This window comes from Aquarana catesbeiana, linkage group LG07 (assembly GCF_042186555.1).
Source record: "Aquarana catesbeiana isolate 2022-GZ linkage group LG07, ASM4218655v1, whole genome shotgun sequence".
In the NCBI taxonomy this organism is placed as follows: domain Eukaryota; kingdom Metazoa; phylum Chordata; class Amphibia; order Anura; family Ranidae; genus Aquarana; species Aquarana catesbeiana.
In genome coordinates, this window is record NC_133330.1 from 198,467,178 (window position 1) to 198,487,635 (window position 20,458).

The 20,458-nt window shown below is 43.6% G+C and overlaps 1 protein-coding gene across 1 annotated transcript in view; it reads right to left on the reverse strand.

The window, feature by feature from the left end:
* Nucleotides 1–596: 596 nt before the first annotated feature.
* NEK7 (NIMA related kinase 7) overlaps nucleotides 597–20,458 on the reverse strand; it is a 242,607-nt gene continuing 222,745 nt past the window's right edge. The window contains exons 9-10 of the mRNA XM_073592966.1: nucleotides 10,729–10,842; nucleotides 597–2,977 (exon numbers count right to left, since the gene is read on the reverse strand). Of these exons, the coding sequence (XP_073449067.1) occupies nucleotides 2,867–2,977; nucleotides 10,729–10,842 (225 nt within the window). The 3' untranslated portion in view covers nucleotides 597–2,866. The remainder of the gene's footprint in view (nucleotides 2,978–10,728; nucleotides 10,843–20,458) is intronic.

The following is a 20,458-nucleotide window of genomic DNA, read 5'->3' on the forward strand; positions in this document are numbered from 1 at the left end:
CCACCAAAAGAGAGCTCTATTTGTGGGAAAAAAAGGACATCAATTTTGTTTGGGAGCCACGTCGCACGACCGCGCAATTGTCAGTTAATGCGACGCAGTGCCGAATCGCAAAAAGTGCTCTGGTCAGGAAGGGGGTAAATTCTTCCGGGGCTGAAGTGGTTAATAATCAGCAGAGCGTCCCCTAAGATCAAGAGCAACTGCACTTTAAGTGCAGTTGCGGTGCACAGTATTCCTTTAGTAAATCAACCTTATTGCATTGGTCTTTAATATATGATTTTAATGCGGCATAAGCAATGTTGGTTTCCTAAATACTGGATCCAGTATCCATAGGCAAGTCTTCTAAAACTTCCTTGCAAGGTTAGCTGGAGAAACCAAAGTGTATATTAGTGAATATTCTTAGTGGCTGCTAATTATTCATAAATACATTTGCAGGTAGCTTTATTGGAGTTTACATATCTACTCTTTACCATTGCACATATACCATATTGAGAGGCTGGAATATCTAGTATAGTCCTAGTAAATTTTGTATCCAATAACTTTTTCTGCTTCAGTCATACACATTCTATAGTCACAAACTTGCACAACCACAAATGACATTTACCTAGGAAATTCATTGTTTATTTATATAATGCAAAATAGTACAGCAGGCTATGTAACACTTGCTGCATTTTACTGGATACAGGTTAGAAAATGTTTACAGTATGATTCAATGAAAAGGCCAAAAATAAGACCGTACTATGCACAGTTATAATAGCTGGATATTCATTGTACAAAGGAAGCATTGAATGCAATAACAATTTAGTTCAAATAAATATGCAAGGTGAACAGTAACATTATTACTGTATGTACATACTAGTATCCATCACTTCATTGCCAGTCTGGGGCTCAGAAATTCTACAGACTCTCCAGAAGTGAAATGGTTAAATGTGTTAGAGATATTCCTTCACAAGAACACAGAAAACACAAGGGGCTGGGTAAAATAAAATGGAAAAGTCTTAGAATATACACAGTCTTGGCTGTTTAATGCTAAAGTATGAAGAACAAGCAGTATGAATTTAGAACCAAGACTGAACATATTTAAATACAGCAGTTATTGGTTTTACATTTTTCCACAGAATTTAACATGAAAGCAAAGATGAACGGTGTGTCCCCTACGAATATTAGAACATGAAAAGAAAATATTAATTGTATATGGCCATACGGTCTTGTTTTTCATGAGGGTTGAAGGGAGACTACACTATTTAAGTCAAAGGGTACCGTGATCAAAACTGCTCAATATATGAGCAAATGGAGGTCATCGAATGCAGGGGACAGCCAATACGCAGCACTGACAAATTTTATTTAAAAAAAAGAAAGGTTTTCAATAACACCGAGTACTGCAAGGTTAGACTGTACATATAGAAACTATGGATTTTAAAAATAAGGATATTATAGATTGTTGAAAAATAAATATTCAACAAGTGTCAGCAGCAAATTGTCTTTAGTCGTTAATTCAGTGATTTAGTCAGACTATAAACACCTCTTTGGTTACCTCTGATTAATAAAATTCCATTATGTATACTAACAATGAAAAGGGCATAGTTTTTAAAAAATATATAACTTCTAGGACAATAGGCTTTTGATTAAGAGTTTCAAAACAGTAACAGAACTTTAAAAGGCACTGTGTGAAAAAAAGGCATATATCAATTTTAACCCCCTTGGGTATTCCAGCATAAAATCTATCAAAAATAAAATATCTGAATAAACTGCATGTGGCCTTATTAAAGAACCAGTGCTACAATTGCATAGCAAAATAAGAGTGTGAACTATAATGTACCAAAGCTCCCAATATTTATCAAAGAAATTATTTTACTGGCCAAACAAATGAATACATAAATTATGTACTGGTAAAATATTCCAGCCAATTGTTGGTTTTGGTCCTATGAGTTATTTATTAAAATAAAAGCAGTTAACAGTTCAGAAAGTGAAATAGGTAGCCAGTACACAGAAGCGGAGGCCAGGACTTGTCAGCAGGGTGATTGTCTCATGTAAGAGATGCACAACATATAGCATTTTGTTTGTACATAATAAAATTCATGTCACAGAAACCTGACTTTGTAATATAGTTTACTGTTGCTGTGGAATACATCATAAAAAGTAATTTATTTTATAAATAAAAACTAAATATATTTGAGAAAAAAGGCAAAACAAAGCATTACCATGCACTACAGTTTAAATATTTAAAAAGGCACAATGTTTTTCTTTCATTATCAAAAAAAGCAAATAAGCAGCCTGGTAGCAAAAGGACTAGAGTTAAAGATGGTATTGACCAACCCCCAAATTAGCACGCCAATCTTATTTTGTGTGATGTGCCAAAGACTGACCATATTTACATGAAAAAGACATTGTACTTTTCTTTAACGGTTTATAACCATGTCCTGCGAAACTTAGGGAGGTACGTATTAGATTAACCGGCACAATTTGCGGCTGATAATAACGTAGGCATTTCCTTTTTTAAACTATAGCTAAAGAGCACAAGAGAAGTATCAGGCATTGTAAGAGTTTAAGGTGCTCAATTATAGTCTATAGTAAAAATGCTGTTGACATGGCCTTAACCTGGCTGCAGAATGAGGGCCACTTCCTACAGTGCAAACAAAAAAAAAAAAAAAATGGTGCCTTTATTTAAAAAATTCCCAAAGCTTAACATTTGAAAAAAACTCTGCCTACCATCCTAGAACTTGTTGGTAAAAGGGTTGGAAATGCCCCAAAAACCCTTTAAGCAACTATGAAGTTCTAAAACTTTGCCCTCCTTCAACAGTATGGTATGGCCTGAAAAATCTTGAAAATGGAGGACGATGGGTCGAAGTGTCCTGATAAGAATTGTAATTTAGCTGCTGGCGGTCAGGGCGTGCATACGCTTTGCAATCTCATACACATAGGTAACATCTGGTCTCTTCTCAGGGTCCGGATTTATACAATTATTCACCAGCATACGTAACTTTATGAAGAGAAACAAAAGAGAAATGGTTAGCTGCATATTCACATAAAATGTATAATAGTCATAATCAAACACCGAGTTATAAGTTATAACAAGGTGACGGATTAATGAAAACTGGAGCAATGGTGGAGCTGTTATGAATAACAAAGAATGCAAATTATGGTTTCTTTTCATGATATAACAGGATTGGCTGCTATGGAAAACTGGTCTATAACATTTATATAAATTTGTATCAATGGCTAAACTTGTGTGTGCATAAATGTAACATTCCAGTATTAATAATAAATTAAAACTGACAGGCTATAGAACAGAACATGCAACACAGGTTTTACTTGGTTATGTTTTAGAAAAGTAATTTTTTGACAGCAAGTCATCTGGTGCTGCTCCGGCCACCACTACCTTTTCTATGAAAAGCTAAATCATTTATGCATTAGTAGTGAAGGAGTTAACTTAAGGTAATGCTTTTCAGGTTGGAGCTTTTAAGTAGAAACTGGAAATGTTACAAAAATGTATCTGTCTCTCTAACTGGGAGATCCTCTGTGGGGCATAGTTTTTTTTTGATTCATGCCCCTGGGCTGTGACTCCGGATTCACACTTCGCTGCAGAATCGCAGCCCTGCAGGCAGGATCGGCACATCCGCTCCGCTGAGTGGTACCCTCATTATAATCCTCCAGCAGGTCGTCATGGCAACTGCCATCCTGGAGCATCCCTGTACCTTCCTAATAAGCTACCATGTGAAATGCAAATGCGGACAGTCTGAAAATTAGTCAAGGAGAATAGGCGATGAGGATGCAGATATGTGAAATATTCATGTGCACACTGGAAGAGCGAGAGGGGGAGAGTGAGAAGAGGGGAAAGGGAAGGAGGAGACAGTATGAGTGGCAGAACAAAAGGCTGCCCCTGACACGCATACTATTATTGTGTATTACTGTATATAGAAAGAATGGAGCAAGCACTGCACACATGGCCTTCTTACTGAGAGACCACTATCAATCATCAGGTAATATGAATGTGTCTTCATACAGAAAACATAACCAAAACAATTGGTCCATATATTAGTAAAAGTGTATAAGTACTGTTAATACACTGCATAGGAATTTTATTTTATGCTTGTCTCATATGCAATTTAAAGATACATACCATAAGTAACAAATATGGGAAAACAAGCTGGAAATTCATCACAACTAGAACATGGAAACCTGACACCACACATCTCAAACTTACCCGATGATTAATCTAGAATTGATTTTCCTCCCATAACTTTGTCTGTACTGCATAGTAACAGGGAAAGTGTGCAAAAAGAGTTTGCAGCTTTGGTATAAGCATAAGATACAAAGGTTGCTAAATGGCATCATAGTGTTGTACCAAGGCTCTAGGTTAAATTCCCTCTATGTCTGCTATCTGCATGGGATTTGCATGTTTGTGTGGGTTTTGTACTATAGTTTGAACATTGCACTAACTTGCTTCTAACCAAAATATGTTCTATCTAGTATGTGAAGTTGTTTGTGGCAGACAAATGAATGAGTGTGTGATACTACAGGTCTGGGCAAATGTAAAGGGCTCTATCGACTCACACAGCTCTGTATATGCTTGCACAACATAAATATGGGGAAGTGTGTGAATGAATGTACAGCGCCTTTTTTCCTATCAACTTAACATAATTTTAATCACCTAAAATGTGCATTATGTAATACACACTCCATACTAATCTGCAGACATTTCATTCATCCGCCTGTCCTCCATTCATAGGTCGTGTTTCATTCATGAAAGCTATAGTCCACCTTCTGTGAATGGATGAGGGCAGAAAAGGCAAACAAAGTCGACACTATTGATTGCACTGAAAGGTCCCTCAGCTCTGCCGTGGCCCCAGAAGATTAGTTTGAAGGTATAAGGGCGCTAGTTCACCTTTTCATTTTTTCCTGAAAAGGTGAACCAACCCTTTAAGTATTAATATTGGATATATATTAAGCAAAGAACATTGTGGTTAAAATAAGTAAACATTCAGCAAAGGCAACAATTCTGTAATGCAAACAAGGAAAAAAGCAAGAGCTTGGAAGCCAGGTATAGTGAAATGCACATGCAGTGAGGCACAGCTCTATTTTCTTTTTCCTCAAATATCTTGCGCATGACAAATATCTGGGATACACAAATGAACACTTAAAACTGTAGTAAATCAGGCCCAGATTTATGTCACCTCCCCTCATGCTTTATCAAAACAGGCCCGAACAGTATAAAAATTAAAGTTACGCTTACCGGTAACAACTTTTCCAGTAGTCTTTCAGGACAGCCACTATGAGAGACCTTAGCTCCTCCCCTCCTTCAGAAAAATTGCGCAAGCCCATAAAATTCAACTTCCCCCTGCCGGACCTCAGTTTTTTTCCCAAGAGCACCGCCGGCCAGCTGGGGAGACACAAGAACCAATTAATAACACGCCATCACATATTACACAGTGCCTGTGTTGAGGTCTTCAAGACCCCCCCCATAAATTTGGGTGGGTAACTAGTGCTGTCCTGAAAGACTACTGAAAAAGACGTTACCAGTAAGTGTAACTTAAATTTTCCCCCACCGTCTTTCAGGACAACCACTATGAGAGGATAGACGAGCACTTACCACTGAGGGCGGGACTACGCTTGCAAAACCTTTCGCCCAAAGGCCTACTCATTTGCAGACACCAGATCCACCCTGTAATGCTTTACAAAAGGTGGCGAAACTGGACCACATTGCTGCTTTGCAAATTTGCTCCGGTGTCGCTCCAGCCCCTTCCACTTGAGACGCTGCCATAGTTCTAGTAGAGTGTGCTTTTATACCAACAGGAACTTCCTTTCCTGCTAACGTATAGGCCTGGCCAATGGTTAACTTAAGCCACCTAGCAATAGTGTGTTTGGAGGCTTTATACCCCTTTCTTGCCCCTAAAAACAAAACAAACAAGGAATCTATCTTCCTTAATGCTTTTGTCAGCTACAAGTACTGCAGGATACATCTCCTTACATCTAATGTATGAAATTTAAATTCCCTTTCCCCTGAGGGATTAGGGCAGAAAGTGGGCAAAACTATCTCCTGGCTTCTATGAAACTTCAAAGTCACTTTAGGTAAGAATTCCGGATCCATTTTGAAAACAACCCGGTCCAGGACAACACACCAAAAATGGGGTCTGACTGATAAAGCTTCTATTTCACTGACCCTCCTGGCAGTTGTCACAGCAACCAAAAATATTGTCTTAAAAAGGTAAGATTTTTAAGTGAACATTCCTCTAGAGGTTCAAAGGGGGGCTCCGTTAGGGTCTGTAAGACCAAAGATAGGTCACACCTGTGGAAGGATGGGCCCTGAACCGGCCTCTGCCTCCCCAGTGCTTTGAAAAATCTTACCACCCAAGGATTGGAGGCCAGAGGTTTTCCCAAAAATGCACCAAGTGCCGGAACCTGGCTCTTTAAAGGTGCTCATGGCTAACCCCTTGTCAGCCCCGCACAAATTCCAGGATTGCTATGGGGCTCTGTACCCCGAAAGAGCTTCCTGCACACCAGTCATTAAAACGTTTCCAGACCTCTCTGTATATCAGGCACGTCTACTTTCTGCTATTGAGCAGAGTAGACACTAGCCTCTTTGAAAACCCCTTGGATTTTAGCAACCCCTCCTCACTAGCCAGGCAGCAAGGTTCCATCGATGCACCTGGGGACAAAGGACCGGACCCTGGGAGAGAAGGTCCTCCCGGGCTGGTAGGTACCATGGGGGCTCTACTGCCAATTGTTTCAGGACCGAGAACCAGGACCTTTTGGGCCAGTGTGGTGCCACCAGGATCAGAGAGGTTCTCCGCCTGAAATTCTCAGCACTGCCAGCAGCAAGACTGGTGTTGGGAAGGTATAGCATTTTGCGAAATGCCAGCTCTGAGTTAGAGCATCCACCCCTAGTGTGTCTTCCCACTTCTTCAAGGAAAAGAAAACGGGGGATTTTCGTGTTGTCCTTTGTTGCAAAAAGGTCCACTTCCGGGAGTCACCATCTTCTGGATATGAGATCGAAGACCTCCTGTTTGAGGACCCAATCACCCACTCTCAGCTGCTTTCTGCTGAGAAAGTCCATCACCACACTCTTTTCCCCTTTTAGATAAATCGATGATAGGGACAATGCATTGGTCTCGGCCCAGCTCAGATCCTCTGTCGCCAGGGCTAACAGTATTCTGCTCCTCGTGCCGCCTTGCTTGCTTTTTTTTTTTATGCGACCACCAAGGAGTTGTCTGAGCGTACTTTAATGTGGTGGCCTTGTAATTCCTTCCTGAAGGACCTGAGTGCCAACCCGACGGTTTTCAGTTCCTTCCAATTGGACGATCTTTTGAGCTCCTTGCCTCTCCAGGTGCCCTGTGCCAGTAGGGTTCCTAGGTGCGTGCCCCAACCTTCCCTGCTTGCGTCCGTGGTCACCACCTTGGAGACCGGGCTGACCCACAGACGACCCTGCGACAGGTTCATCATTTTCCTCCACCACCAGAGGGACCTTTTTATCTGAGGTGGAATACTCACTAGGATTACTAACGACTCCTGACTGTGGTCCCATATTTTTAGGACAAAGGTTTGAAGGGGGATGAAAATGTAGCCCTGCCCACTGAACCGCTGGGATGGTTAAGGTTAGCAGACCCCCTTTGTCAGTTCCAGGTTTCTTGTCAACTGTCCTAGGGATGCTGCGAAGAGGAGTATATCGTCCAAATAGGCAATTATTGCGACCCCTTTGAGCCACAGAAAAGCCATGGCCTCTGCCATGACCTTCGAGAAAACCCGGGGCAATGGGGATAGACCGAATGGAAGCGCCTGAAATTATAGATGCATCGTTTCTCATTCTGTTTACCGCTAGATGGAGAAATTTCTGGAAAACCTCTGCGATAGGGACATGGAGGTAGGCATCTCTGAGGTCTATAGATGCCATGTAGCAATTTTGGGGTAGTAAAGCTCTGTATCCTACAAGAGGTTCCGTATGGAATCAATCTTTACGGTCAGACTGGTTCAGGATCAGTCTGTACTTTCCTGAGGGTTTCTGTACTACAAAAACGTGAGTGTAAAAACCCCCACCTTCCTTTTATTGCCCCCAATAGGGCCTCGGCCTTCTCCACACACCTGGGAAGTTGCGTGAAGAGGAGCCTTCATGGTGGTGGTTTTGTAAATTGCAGGCGGTAACCCCTTCTTACAATCCCCAGGATAAATTGACTGGAGGAGACGGCCTCCCACTGTGAGAGGAAGGCCGTTGTTGGAATGTCATTGGCTTTTTTGGGGCTGTTCAGGAGGGCGAAAAATTGCGCCCCCTCTGCCCCAGGGGCCCCCTTGCACTTGTAACCCTTTCTTTTGTCCATAGTATCTGCTAGAGCTCCCATATCTTCAAAGGCCAGATCTGTGTGTCTAGAGCAGGGGTCTCAAACTGGTGGCCCTCCAGCTGTTGCGAAACTACAAGTCCCATCATGCCTCTGCCTGTGGGTGTCATGCTTGTAACTGTCAGCCTTGCAAAGCCTCATGGGACTTGTAGTTTCGCAACAGCTGGAGGGCCGCCAGTTTGAGACCCCTGGTCTAGAGACCTGGGAGAAGGCAGCGTCCAGTTTGGGATTTGTCAGTTCCAGGTTTCTGGTCAACTGTCCATCGTCCAGATGGATGGACAATGCTCCCCCCTCCACACATAGGTAACAACCCTGGGAAATGCTGCAGGCCTTTTAAAAAGGTAAGGACCTGAGCCTCCCTCACCTCTGACCACCTACAGGGGTCCTCCTCCCACATCTAGGAACAATCGGTGGAGGGGGGATAATCCCAGATAATGAGGACCCCTCCTCAGGGTATCCTTACCTTAGGATGGCTGGAGCTAGCATCGCTGTGCACTGTCTGGGTGTCCGCTTCAGAAATGGCTGCACTGGTGGTCGCCTGTGGAGCCTCACGGTGCCTGTGCCAATTCCGACTCCTCTCCAGCCTGCACCTGGCCCGCTATCAGCACCGCAACCCGGAACCACAAGCCACGGATCAAAGGGAAGCTTCCGCCGGAAGTGCTGTCACCCGCTACTTGGCTCGCCAGAGTTCCACTGCGGCTGCAACAATGTTCAGGGAGAACGGATCAGTCTCCCTGCTGCATCCCTGTGAATGCGATAGTGGGCCCTGGACCTTTCGCCAGCACTCGGAGAAGATGGGGTGGTGACTTTTCTTGCAGACAGGTATGTGACCTACCGCTGTCCTTGGGGGGTGCCCCGGGCTGCCCTACAGGACGCAATAGCCACAGCCTCCATGACTGTCAGGCTAGGTTCCTAGCAGTGGCTCCCCTCCTAAGGAGGGGAGAAGCCAAGGTCTCTCATAGTGGCTGTCCTGAAAGACGGTGGGGGAAAGGTAGGTCTATAAATATTTTGAAGGGTTTATGAGTGAAGCTCTGATGACAGCATTATGGAAATTGCCACTGCTGACTTGTTTTTAAAGATGCATATTCCTAGGCTGTCATTCTAACACAGGCTTTACCACGTTGTGTCATGTGGAGAAAAATTAATTTTCCACAACAAAAGTCATCATTTTATATTTGAAATGATAGAAGGGTTTGGCGCTGTTCCTATTTAGTTTCCTACCTCCATATAGGTTACTAGATTAATATAAATTCTTAGGTGCACCGTGCATATATCAAATATTAAATACAAATTAACAATATGAATTCCCAAGTATACCGTGCATGTGTCAATTAAATATTCTGTTGCAATATTGTGCAATCATAGGTGATACATAGACATAACTTAAATGCTTACATAGTAATATTGCTAGGGAGGGAAGAAAGGGGGGGGGGGGGGGAGGAGGAAAGGGGGGGGGGGGGGAAGGGAGAAGGGAGTGAGATAGGGAGGTGGGGAGGGGTGTAGGAAATCTGTTCCTAAGGAAAATTACAATAACAAAATAAAGTGCAAATGTGCTGGTGCAATCCAAAAGGCAACAGTGACAAGATAAAAGTGCAAACGTGCTTCAAAATTCTTTAGTAAGTCTCTTGTGTCATATTCTTGTGCTGTGGTGATAATCCTTCACTTATAATATCTAAAAGTGCAGCCACTCACCAGATCTGGTGAGTGGCTGCACTTTTAGAGCAAAGAGATATTATAAGTGAAGGTTATAAGATTATAAGTATAAGTGAGATATTATAAGTTAAGTTATGTCTATGTATCACCTATGATTGCACAATATTGCAACAGAATATTTAATTGACACATGCACGGTATACTTGGGAATTCATATTGTTAATTTGTATTTAATATTTGATATATGCACGGTGCACCTAAGAATTTATTTTAATCTAGTAACCTATATGGAGGTAGGAAACTAAATAGGAACAGCGCCAAACCCTTCTATCATTTCTAATATATCTCAGCTGTCCCCATTTTAGGGTGACTGCCTGTTGGGAGGCAGCAGTTCCAAACTTTACCAATTAAGTCTTTATGTCCACTGCGCGGGTTCACCATCCCTTTACTATCATTTTATATTTCATGGGTGGCATGACAGCCCCTGAGCTTGTACACAAAATGAGTCAGCAATATTTGTACCCATAATTCTATTCTCAAAGGCTCACTGTAAGGTGTTCATTAAAAGTGTATTGTTTAAAAAAAATAAATAAATAAATAAAAACTGAACAAAATTCCAAAAATGAATACTGTCTAATGATTCAAAATTTCACTGGAAGATGAATCACGGGTAAAAATCTAATTTCAACCACTGGAATGTAATCACAAATTGGTCTCTGATAAATGGCACTATAAAAAACAAACATCATACCTCCTCAGAATAATGATCAGACGGCAAAGGGGGATAGTCACACTGCTCTATCTTCTTACACAAAGAGTACAGGTTCATCTTGTCTCCATAAAATGGACTTTGTAGTGCTGCCATCTGAAATTAAAAACATTCTGATTCAGGTAATATGGTTAAAAGTCAAACTTAATTTTTTTTCTAGCAGGTTGGGTAATATAATATTGGCAGGATAAGTAACAGCAAAAAAAATAAATAAATAAATACATTTTTTTTGTTACTCTGTAAAATACCTTTCTCGGAGTTCATTGACAGACACAATGTCTCTTAATTCTTGACCATAGGGTTTATAGCGCCACCTACAGGAGTAGCACACTAGGCTGAAAAAGAAAAAAAAAGAAAAAAAAAAACCAGCACCGCCTATGGGCAGTCCTAGCTGGTATAAACCCCCTCTCTGCTATAGGCAAGCCAGTTGGTCACAAAGCAGTACAAGAAAAAAAGCCCAAAAGGAGGGGTGGATGCTGTGTCCATCGATGAACTTAGAGAAAGGGATTTTGCGGTAACAAAAAATCCTATTTTTTCCTATGTTCATTGATGGACACAGCGTCTCTTCTCATTCTTGACCATAGGGATGTCCCAAAGTGTCTCAATGAGGGGTGGGAAACAAAAATAGGAGCCAACAGACAACCACCCAAAGAAAACTTTGCATAAGGGGAAAAAAAAGAACCTCAAACAACTGTCTGCAAACCCAGCAGGCACACAAGCATCCAAAGATGCAAAAACAGTAACCTTGTGAAAAATTGGGAAAGGTATGCACAGACGACCAGGTAGCCATCTTGCAAACATGAGACATCTGATGCCTGATGTCGGAACGCCCAAGAGGCACTACTCGCCCTGGTAGAGCGAGTCGTAACCGGGAAGGGAGAAGCCAAACCCTTAATGGCATAAACCTGAACCATTGTCTGCCAGGTTCATTGATAAATGGTGGTGGAGGAGGCCACCAGGCCAATTCATGGCCCGTCCATAATCACAAAAAAGGGAATCTGACCTCTGGAAGGAAGACAAAGTGGACACGCATACACAAACCTCCCAGACCACATCCAAAGTCCAAGGAGTGCAGCGTAATCCCCTTAGGGTGCAAAGAACATGGACACGGTGAAGGTAGGACAATGCCCTTATTCAGATGAAGAGCGGATACCACCTTTGGGAGGAAAGACCACCACCATATCTGCGTGGGACATAAGATCTTCCCCAAGAAGCAACTACCAAGGAGCTCCTGCTACCAGCCGCACCAAGTCAGGGTATCAGGGTCGACGAGACCAATGCGGGGCCATTTGATGGACTGGAATTCCTTCAGCCTCTAGCCTGCGCAGCAGACCAGGGAGAAGTCAAGGGAAGATGATGCAGAAATGAGACGATAGGGGCTCCACCTATGTCCGTCGCATCAGTCAGATGATCCCTCACTCTTGCCACAAATCGAGTACTTTCCAGTTGAAACAGGACACTAGGCGATCCATGTCTGGTGTACCTCACTGTAGACAGATGAAACACTGGAGACCATTCTCCCTGATCCAGCACCCGACGACTCCATTAATCTGTCTGCCAGTTTCCCATGCTTAGAACATACACAGTGAGGACAGCAAGCACAAGAAGCTCTGCCCACTGATGGATTCTGAAAGCTTCCAGTGCCGCTGCCGCACTCCCCACACCGCCCCTAAGGTTGGCATAGGCCATTAGACATTGTTCAAACAAAACCTAACTGGGCACCCCGAGGAATGTCTGTCTACTGTTCTAACCACAGTCTAATCACCCGAAGCTCCAGGACAAGGATCGGTCGTTGAGCATCCTCCAGCCTTGAGCTAATCTTGGCCCCAGGACTACTATCCAACCGAACAGGCTGGCATCCATAATGATCACCAGAAAAGACTTCATAGCTTGAAGGAGAAGATTGGCCAGATAACTAATCATGGCAATCCTCCATTGTCTCAGGAATGCCAGCAATGGAACCAGCATCTTGATAATTAGCCAAGGAGTAGAGGCAAGACCAATGGGTAGTCTACAAACTTGGAATGCAAAGGCCTAATCGCCTGGCAGAGAGGAGAGTGTGCAAGTACACGTCCTGAAATTCTACGGACGCCAAGAAATTTCCCTGATGAAGGGAGGCCATTACTGAACGGATAAAACCATTAGGCCGGGTTCACATATGTCTCAATGGAGCCGGTTCACAAATGTCAGGGGCAACCGCGGAGCAGTTCCTGTGTGAATTCAGGCAAAGATGCGGACCTGAATCGCACCTGAACTAGTGAACAGACATACACCGGATCCCAGGTTGGAAACCGCGCCCGCCCATTTGTAAACCTGGCCTTATGAAATTCCGCACCCTCATAAAAGCAATTCAGGCCTGAGGTCCAGGAAAGGAAGACTCTCACTTCCTTCAGAACCATAAACCAGTAAAACCCCCAAAACCCCTCTGGTTCCTGGCCGGTCCTTGAAGGGGCAGATCCTGCATTGCCCCATAAAAAGCCTACAAACGAGGAAGGGAGAGCCACAAAAAAGGAGGAAAGGAACTTGTCTGGAGGATCTACACAAAATCTAGTTCATAGTCTGGCAGGACCAGTTCATGAACCACTGTCAAAAGCATAAGGGTTCCCCAGGCTGCATACCAAAGGAAGCAACTCGCCACCATGGAGTCGTTTCTGCTTAGGGCTTGTACATGGGCCAAGCAGGTTTGATGAACCTGGGGAACAAAAAAGCTGCATGTCTGCAGAAGAGAAAGGCCCCTGCCAGAGGTGCGGCTCGTTCCCTTCCCAGTGCACAGAAGACAGGTACACCGCCACCCATAAGGCTCTTGAAAATGCTATTTGGTGGCTGCTTGCCTTGGAATGGAAGTCGCCCAGGGGTCACCCAGATGTCCAGTCCGCAGCCCAACACTGAAACCACAGAATGTGGAAAAGCACTACTGCGAAGACAGAGCTTGGAAAGCAAGAGAGAGTCACATTCATGGATGCATCACACTGCACCAGTGGTCCACAAATTCCATGTGAGATCTGGGAAAACTGTCCTTACCCAGTGGCCTGGGTGTATGAGCCCAGCCCACCCAGTGATTATTTGCTACAAATCTATCGAATTAGGCAGGGTAGGAAAAAGCCTTGGCAGAACGTGCCGGCTAGGGAGCACCGAAGAGGACATTCTCCACCTTGGCAGCCCCAGTACCTTCAATCCACAATGTCTGCTGCACAGGGGTAATGTGTGGGGATACCAGTGCCTAAGTATGTGCAGCAGCAGAATCCACAGGGACACAGAAGGAAAGGGGGTTTACAAAGCCCTCATCAGAAGATGAGCAGATCAGCTGGGGGCAGGACGTGACGCCCAATGACGACATCTGCCCACCCCAAATCGGTCTGTAAATCAACAGCAATAGGGGGGAAGAGGGTATGCAGTCGCAGGGCCCTGTCGGCAGACGCGTGGCAACTGGGACTGGGCAAGTTCCTGTCCACCTCCTGTGCTGCCCCTATAGCCGCAGACATTAGCAGTTTTGCAGCTGCCAACCTGGCCACATTCCGGGTACTACCCACAGCAGATCTGCATGACCAATTATGTCACACATGGTCGAACAGTCCGACCCGCACGGCATCTAGCTCCCGCAGTTCCAGGTGACAAAGTGCAGTATCGGGGACAAAAGGGTGGAAGTCCAAAGTCAAAATGGTGGCCTCAGCAGGCTGCCCCAGGCTTCGCCCCCAAAGCACCACCCGCAGAAGGCATAGTGCCAAAAGTCTCTATCCGGGAAAGGGGGGAAGCTTGAGCACACAGGCAGCAATGCTACCCCAGCATCAAGGTGGGCTACACAGGCACACAGCGCACATGGTCTCCACAGCTAGACCCCACAACACAGCTGAAGCACGGAGGGACTAGGGGAAAATGGGTACCCAACCCCACATCTATGCACCCAGCTAGGATTGCATAGGAGGTGCCATTTTATTTTCTGCCTAGTGTCCTCCTCCTGTAGGTGGCACTATAAACTCAAGAATGAAATGTGCGGTGTGTCAATGAACGCAAGAGAAATTACAGTAGTGAAGTAATGGCACAGAAGAATCAATAAAATGAAAGCCAAGCCAATTGTTGTCCTTATATCTACTGCTCCAACTGCTGAAATAAAAATAATTAAAAAAAAAGCCACGCCACTTAGATCGCTAAAATATTTCCCATCCGCTCACTAATTCTTCTGTGGGGCCTCTCTGTAATGCAATTGCACTGACTGATCACATCTGTCTTGAGTAGCCTATCAATGCCTCACAGAGCAGAAGTGGAAATAAATCCAATTTTTGGGGCCATCTGGAAGGATATACAGTACATCTAATGACTGGTATTTTTGTCCTCTGACTTTTTTTGTAAGCGGGTAGCTGCAGGCAGCAGTGGACTTAAAGTGGAAGTCCATGCTAACACTAAAATACCTGCATCTATTAGACACAAACATTCTAACACTAACCTAATACTTTTGCAGGTGATCTGACCCGCTCTCCAGCAGAGGGGCGCATGATGCCGGCGGGCCACTTCTGCTGCGATTCTTCACAACAGAAGCAGATCTGTGGGTGTCGGGCACTCGATACCCTCTAGCACCCGCCGATCTCCCTATGTAGACAAGGCAGATTGCCGTTCTGACAGGGGGGATGGGACGGATTTCTGTGTTCCTGCAAAGCAGGAATTAGAATTTATCTCTTCCCCTAATAAAAACAGCACATACAGTACACAAAAACACTGGCTAGGCACAAAGTTAACCCTTTGATCACCCTAGATGTTTAAACTAATTCCCAGCCAGTGTCATTAGTAGTGTGACCATGCATATTGTTAGCACTGATCACTGTATTAGTGTCACTGGTTCCCGCAAAGTGTCAAAAGTGTATGATTGTCCGCCGCAATATCAGTCCTGCCATTACTAGTATAAAATGAAAAAAAAAAAAAAAAAACATCTTTAAATATATACCACAGTTTGCAGACACTAAACGTTCATGTAAACCAATCAATATGTGCTTATTTTGTTTTTTTTTACCAAAAACATGTAGCAGAATACATATTGGTCTAAATTTCTGAAGAATTTTTTTTAAAAATTGTGTTTTTTGTTTATAGCACAAAACAATAAAAAACACAGTGGTGATCAAAGAACACCAAAAGAAAGCTCTATATGTGGGGAAAAAATTGCTTTCACATTGGGGTGGTGAGGGTGTCAGCAGGAAAGCACCGTCATTTTAGAGTGCTTTTAACCCCCGCTAGTAGCCAGAAGAGGTCAATATTCCCTGTGTAGCGGCGCTTCACATCGCTGCCCATTCATTTCAATGGGCAGGAGCGGTGTATACACCGCTCCTCCACCGCAACAAAGTTGCTGCTTGCAGGACTTTTTCTAACGTTCTGCAAGCGCACCGCTCCAGTTTGAAAGCACTTGGGCTTTCACACTGGAGTGACAGAAGAGGCGCTTTACAGGAGCTTTTGCAGGCACAATTTTTAGTGCTAAAACGCCTGTAAGGCGCCTCAGTGTGAAAGTGGCCTAATAATAAAAAATGACATTCCGATACACTTTTTTGCAATACCTCCTGAAAAAAGCAGTTCCGACCAGAAAAACAGGCAACCGCTCCCCCCACACACAGACAACGGGAAGTCAAATACTTCCACGGTAGGCATTTATCCAACAAATGCTTCCACTGGGCGCAGCCATATTTCAGTGGTGACGACTAGAATAATCAGTGAAGCCTTTGTGTGAACTGGAACTCTGCCCATACAAGGCAAAGTAACAGCTCAGATTTACTGAAAGAACCATAAGCACCTTATACTGGTCTTCCCTGTCATCTGAAGTCCTGTATACATTTAGACTTGCTTAGAAAGCCAAACTTGCACAACGCTATGGGCACCCTCCCAATGCCATGTGGCAGAGTTTGAGAATGAATCACTAAATTGCGGGGAAGCAGGAGGAAGAGAGTCATGTGTTCCCCCCATTCATGGAAGTAACGTGTATTTTGACAGAGGCCTGTGGATCAGAGTAACATCGATCTGATACTGCTTCTGTCCTCTGCCAGCCCTGCAGTGATAGCTGAGCAACCAAACACTGCTGATTGCTCAGTTCTCCCCCTCTGCTCTGAGCAGAGAGCTATGACGGTCAGTCAGCCGCTCTCCCCTCTCCCTTTATGGAGGGGTTGGCTCAGCCTCTCAGCGGATCGCTGAAGGGGTGGAGGTGGGAGGGGTTGGCTCAGCCTCTCAGCGGATCGCTGAAGGGGTGGAGGTGGGAGGGGCTGGCTCAGCCTGTGATCCATAGGAAAAGTACAGCCAAAAAAGCTTTGCCCATGCGTTGCCTTTAATCCCTTCCCGACCAGCCGCCGTAGTTATACTGCGGCAGGTTGACTCACCGGGCGAACCGACACAGCTGTATGTCGGTTCGCCTTTTGACCACTAGGATCCGATGCGCGTGCCTGGCGGGCGCGATGACCACCAGGCACCCACGATCGCTCCACACAGACAGAACAAAGATCTGTCAATGTAAACAGATCTCTGTGCTGTCAGGGGTGAGAACGATCTGTTGCTCATACCAAGTATGAACAACGATCTGTCCGCCATAATGTTGCAGTCCCGGAAAAAAAAAAAAGGCCGATCACCTCCATTACTAGTAAAAAAATAAAAAGTAAAAATGCCATAAATCTTTCCCCTATTTTGCAGACGCTATAACTTTTGCGCTAACCAATCTATATATAGAATACATATCAGCCTAAACTAAGGAAAAAATTTACTTTTTAAAAAAATAATTAGGGATATTTATTATAGTAAGAATACAAAATATTGTGTTTTTTACAAAATAGTTTTTTTGTTTATAAAAACGCAGAGCTGATCAAATACCACCAAAAGAAAGCTCTATTTGTGGGGAAAAAAGGACATCAATTTTGTTTGGGTACGTTGTTGCACGGCCGCACAATTGTCAGTTAAAGCGACGCAGTGCCGTATCGCAAAAAATGGCCTGGTCACTGAGCAGCCAAATCTTCCGAGGCTGAAGTGGTTAAAACAACCATCTCCAAGATAAACCTGTTATAATACCTAGAATTGGCAAATTTTATTCATTATATTAGTCAGCACTTTTAAAAGCGAAGTTTGGAAATACTCACCTAGGTGTTGACCCATGCTGCATCTGTTGCCCCCTCCCCGCCGGCTGTAAGCCTGAGAACTGAGTGATCAAAGGCTGTAGAGTCCTCAGTTCTTGGTCTGCAGTGAGCCAGTGACCATCAGTAACTGGCTCTCTGCCCCTATAGTGCTCACTAGAGTGCCGGGCTGTGCAGGGGTAGGAGTGGCTTGCTCAAGCACTCAGCGGTTCCGCGAGAGGCCGAGCCTGATCCTGGTCCAGGCATCTGGGTAGATTCTGACTGTAAAGTTGGCATCTTTCCAGAGCCTGGACCGGCTGAGTGACCACAGCCAATAGAGGACTTTATACCCACTGAAAATGGGTCACAGGAGTGCATAACAAAATGCACTCCTGTGATCCATAGGTGAAGTATAGCCAAACTTATCCAGCTCCTCCACTACATCATAGTTATTAACAGCTTACATACAGCAGAATAAAGTAAGCTCCAACTGCATCATGGGATCTATTTTTCACCACATTTAGACCTACTAAGAAGTGAAGTGGCTTCATGCAAGAATCAAGATTGACATTCCTACATATGTAAATGGCAACTGAATGCATGGAGACACTATGAAATTAGAAAAAGTGAACAACTGTTATAGTAATACTGCTGAGCCAAAATCTGAACTCTGATTGGTAACCACAAATTATTATACATCAATACTGGTTTTGCTATATAAAGTCAGGGGGCAGACAGATATGAAGGAACCCCATACCGAACTGTAAAATGTTTACTGGTAACAAGACCACCACAGAAAAGCCATGTTCCCTCCATTTGTATCCTGCACCATTTGCTGAAGCAAAACCTAAATTAAAATAAAAACTTCTGCAAGACAAAATGCTTTGCCTTATATACAGTAGATAATTATAACACCCTGGAAGAAAAGATAAAGGAACACAGACAATACATAAAAGTAGTGGTGTTAAGTAAAGAATGACAGTTTTAACTGAGTGTTAGTTAAGTCTTAACGAGATTTATAAAGTGTCTTACACCTTTTTATACCTGTGGATAGAGATTAAATGTTAACATTCCTTTGTTCCAACTGCCTCTTTACACATAGCGCCGGCTGCTTGGAAAACTTTATACAAGCAATGTGCCATTTACTTTAATTTAAGCTTCAGCTTAAAACTTTAGAGAAGTGACAGATGTCACAAATTAAAATACCAACAAAATATCTTATTAACAGCTGACGTTGGAGGAAGAAAAAAAAAATCTTAAACACGAAATAACCACAAAACATAATAGAAAAGAATAACAGACCGATTTAAAAACACTTAAATTTCACTGCGCATATGCCTGGAGTATCTGGAATTTTCCCTAATGACTTGTTTTTAATAATCTTTGAAGTTTGGTCATGTGAATATTTACACAAAGAAAAATCACTGTCCTTCAAGAAAAAAAAAAAAAAAAAAAAAAAAAAAAGCAGACCGCCTGGATGTTCACTAGCACAACTGAACATGCTTAGGACAAACAAAAACACACTGAATGTTTTGGTACACAGAATTCAATTTAAAGAAAAAAACCGTACCAAACACCAATCCAAACTGATAAGCGTGGTGTGTGGGGGGTTGAAGTCCAAGGTTCTAGATGGCTTGAAATCAACGAGGGACTAAAATTTCACATTGCATCAGAAAATTAAGCAATAAAATGAAGAGCACCGGTCTATCTGAACTGAAACACAGCAATGATCCAAAACAGATAAGTCTAACAGGGGAATTTTAAGATGGCTAAGTCAGTGTGATCATGTCATTTCCACTGAAAACGCATGCACTGAAGAATTTTTTGTGATTAGGAATGTAGGTTTTGTAATGAGACAACTGTAAGTGGCAGGCAGCATGCAGACAATTAGAGGTTGGCAACCTGCTGCTAGTCACTGTCATAAAAGGCCAACACATGTACAGCTTGGTGTCCTAACATGTTGGTACACTACATGCCAAGCTTCCCATGTCCACAGAGTTTGCTTCATGTTCCTGTGAATCCTCATGTTCTTCTGTGGCTTTCAGCATTCCAGCACCTGTGACTTCTGTGCACTCCGAGAGAGAGTGTCCAGGATTCCAACACCAACGTGCCCTGTATAATCCAAGAAAGCTTGCAGAGTTCCGGTACATGTGCAGTCCAAGAGAGTGCATCCCTGCACCTGTTTGCTCTGTGTACTTTCAGTGTTGCTATTCTCTGTATTTTCTGAGGCACTCATTTTAGTTTTCCTGCTTTTCTCAACACCACAGTGCTGTAAGACTCCTACGTAACCATTGTACCACTCCAACGCTGCAAGAGACTCATTCACCCACGTCCTGCGATACCAGCATCCCAGTGCTCTTGAATTCTCACACTTCTGTGTTATATTTTTTGCTCAATTGGTGCCCGTTTGGGAGAATAAGAGGGCCACAACCTGGGAGCGGTCAGCAGTAAAGTCAATCACTGCGGGGTGCTCTTGCCAATACCAGATGCCTTAGACCCTGCGCCTAGGCTTTTTTAGGGGCCAAAACCATTGCTGAATGTGCAGGCACTGTTCCTTCCTACTGTGGAGTATCCTGTGCCCAGTGTCCGTGATAAATATTTGGTTCACACACTTTTATTAATGAGCCTAAACATATGGTAAATGA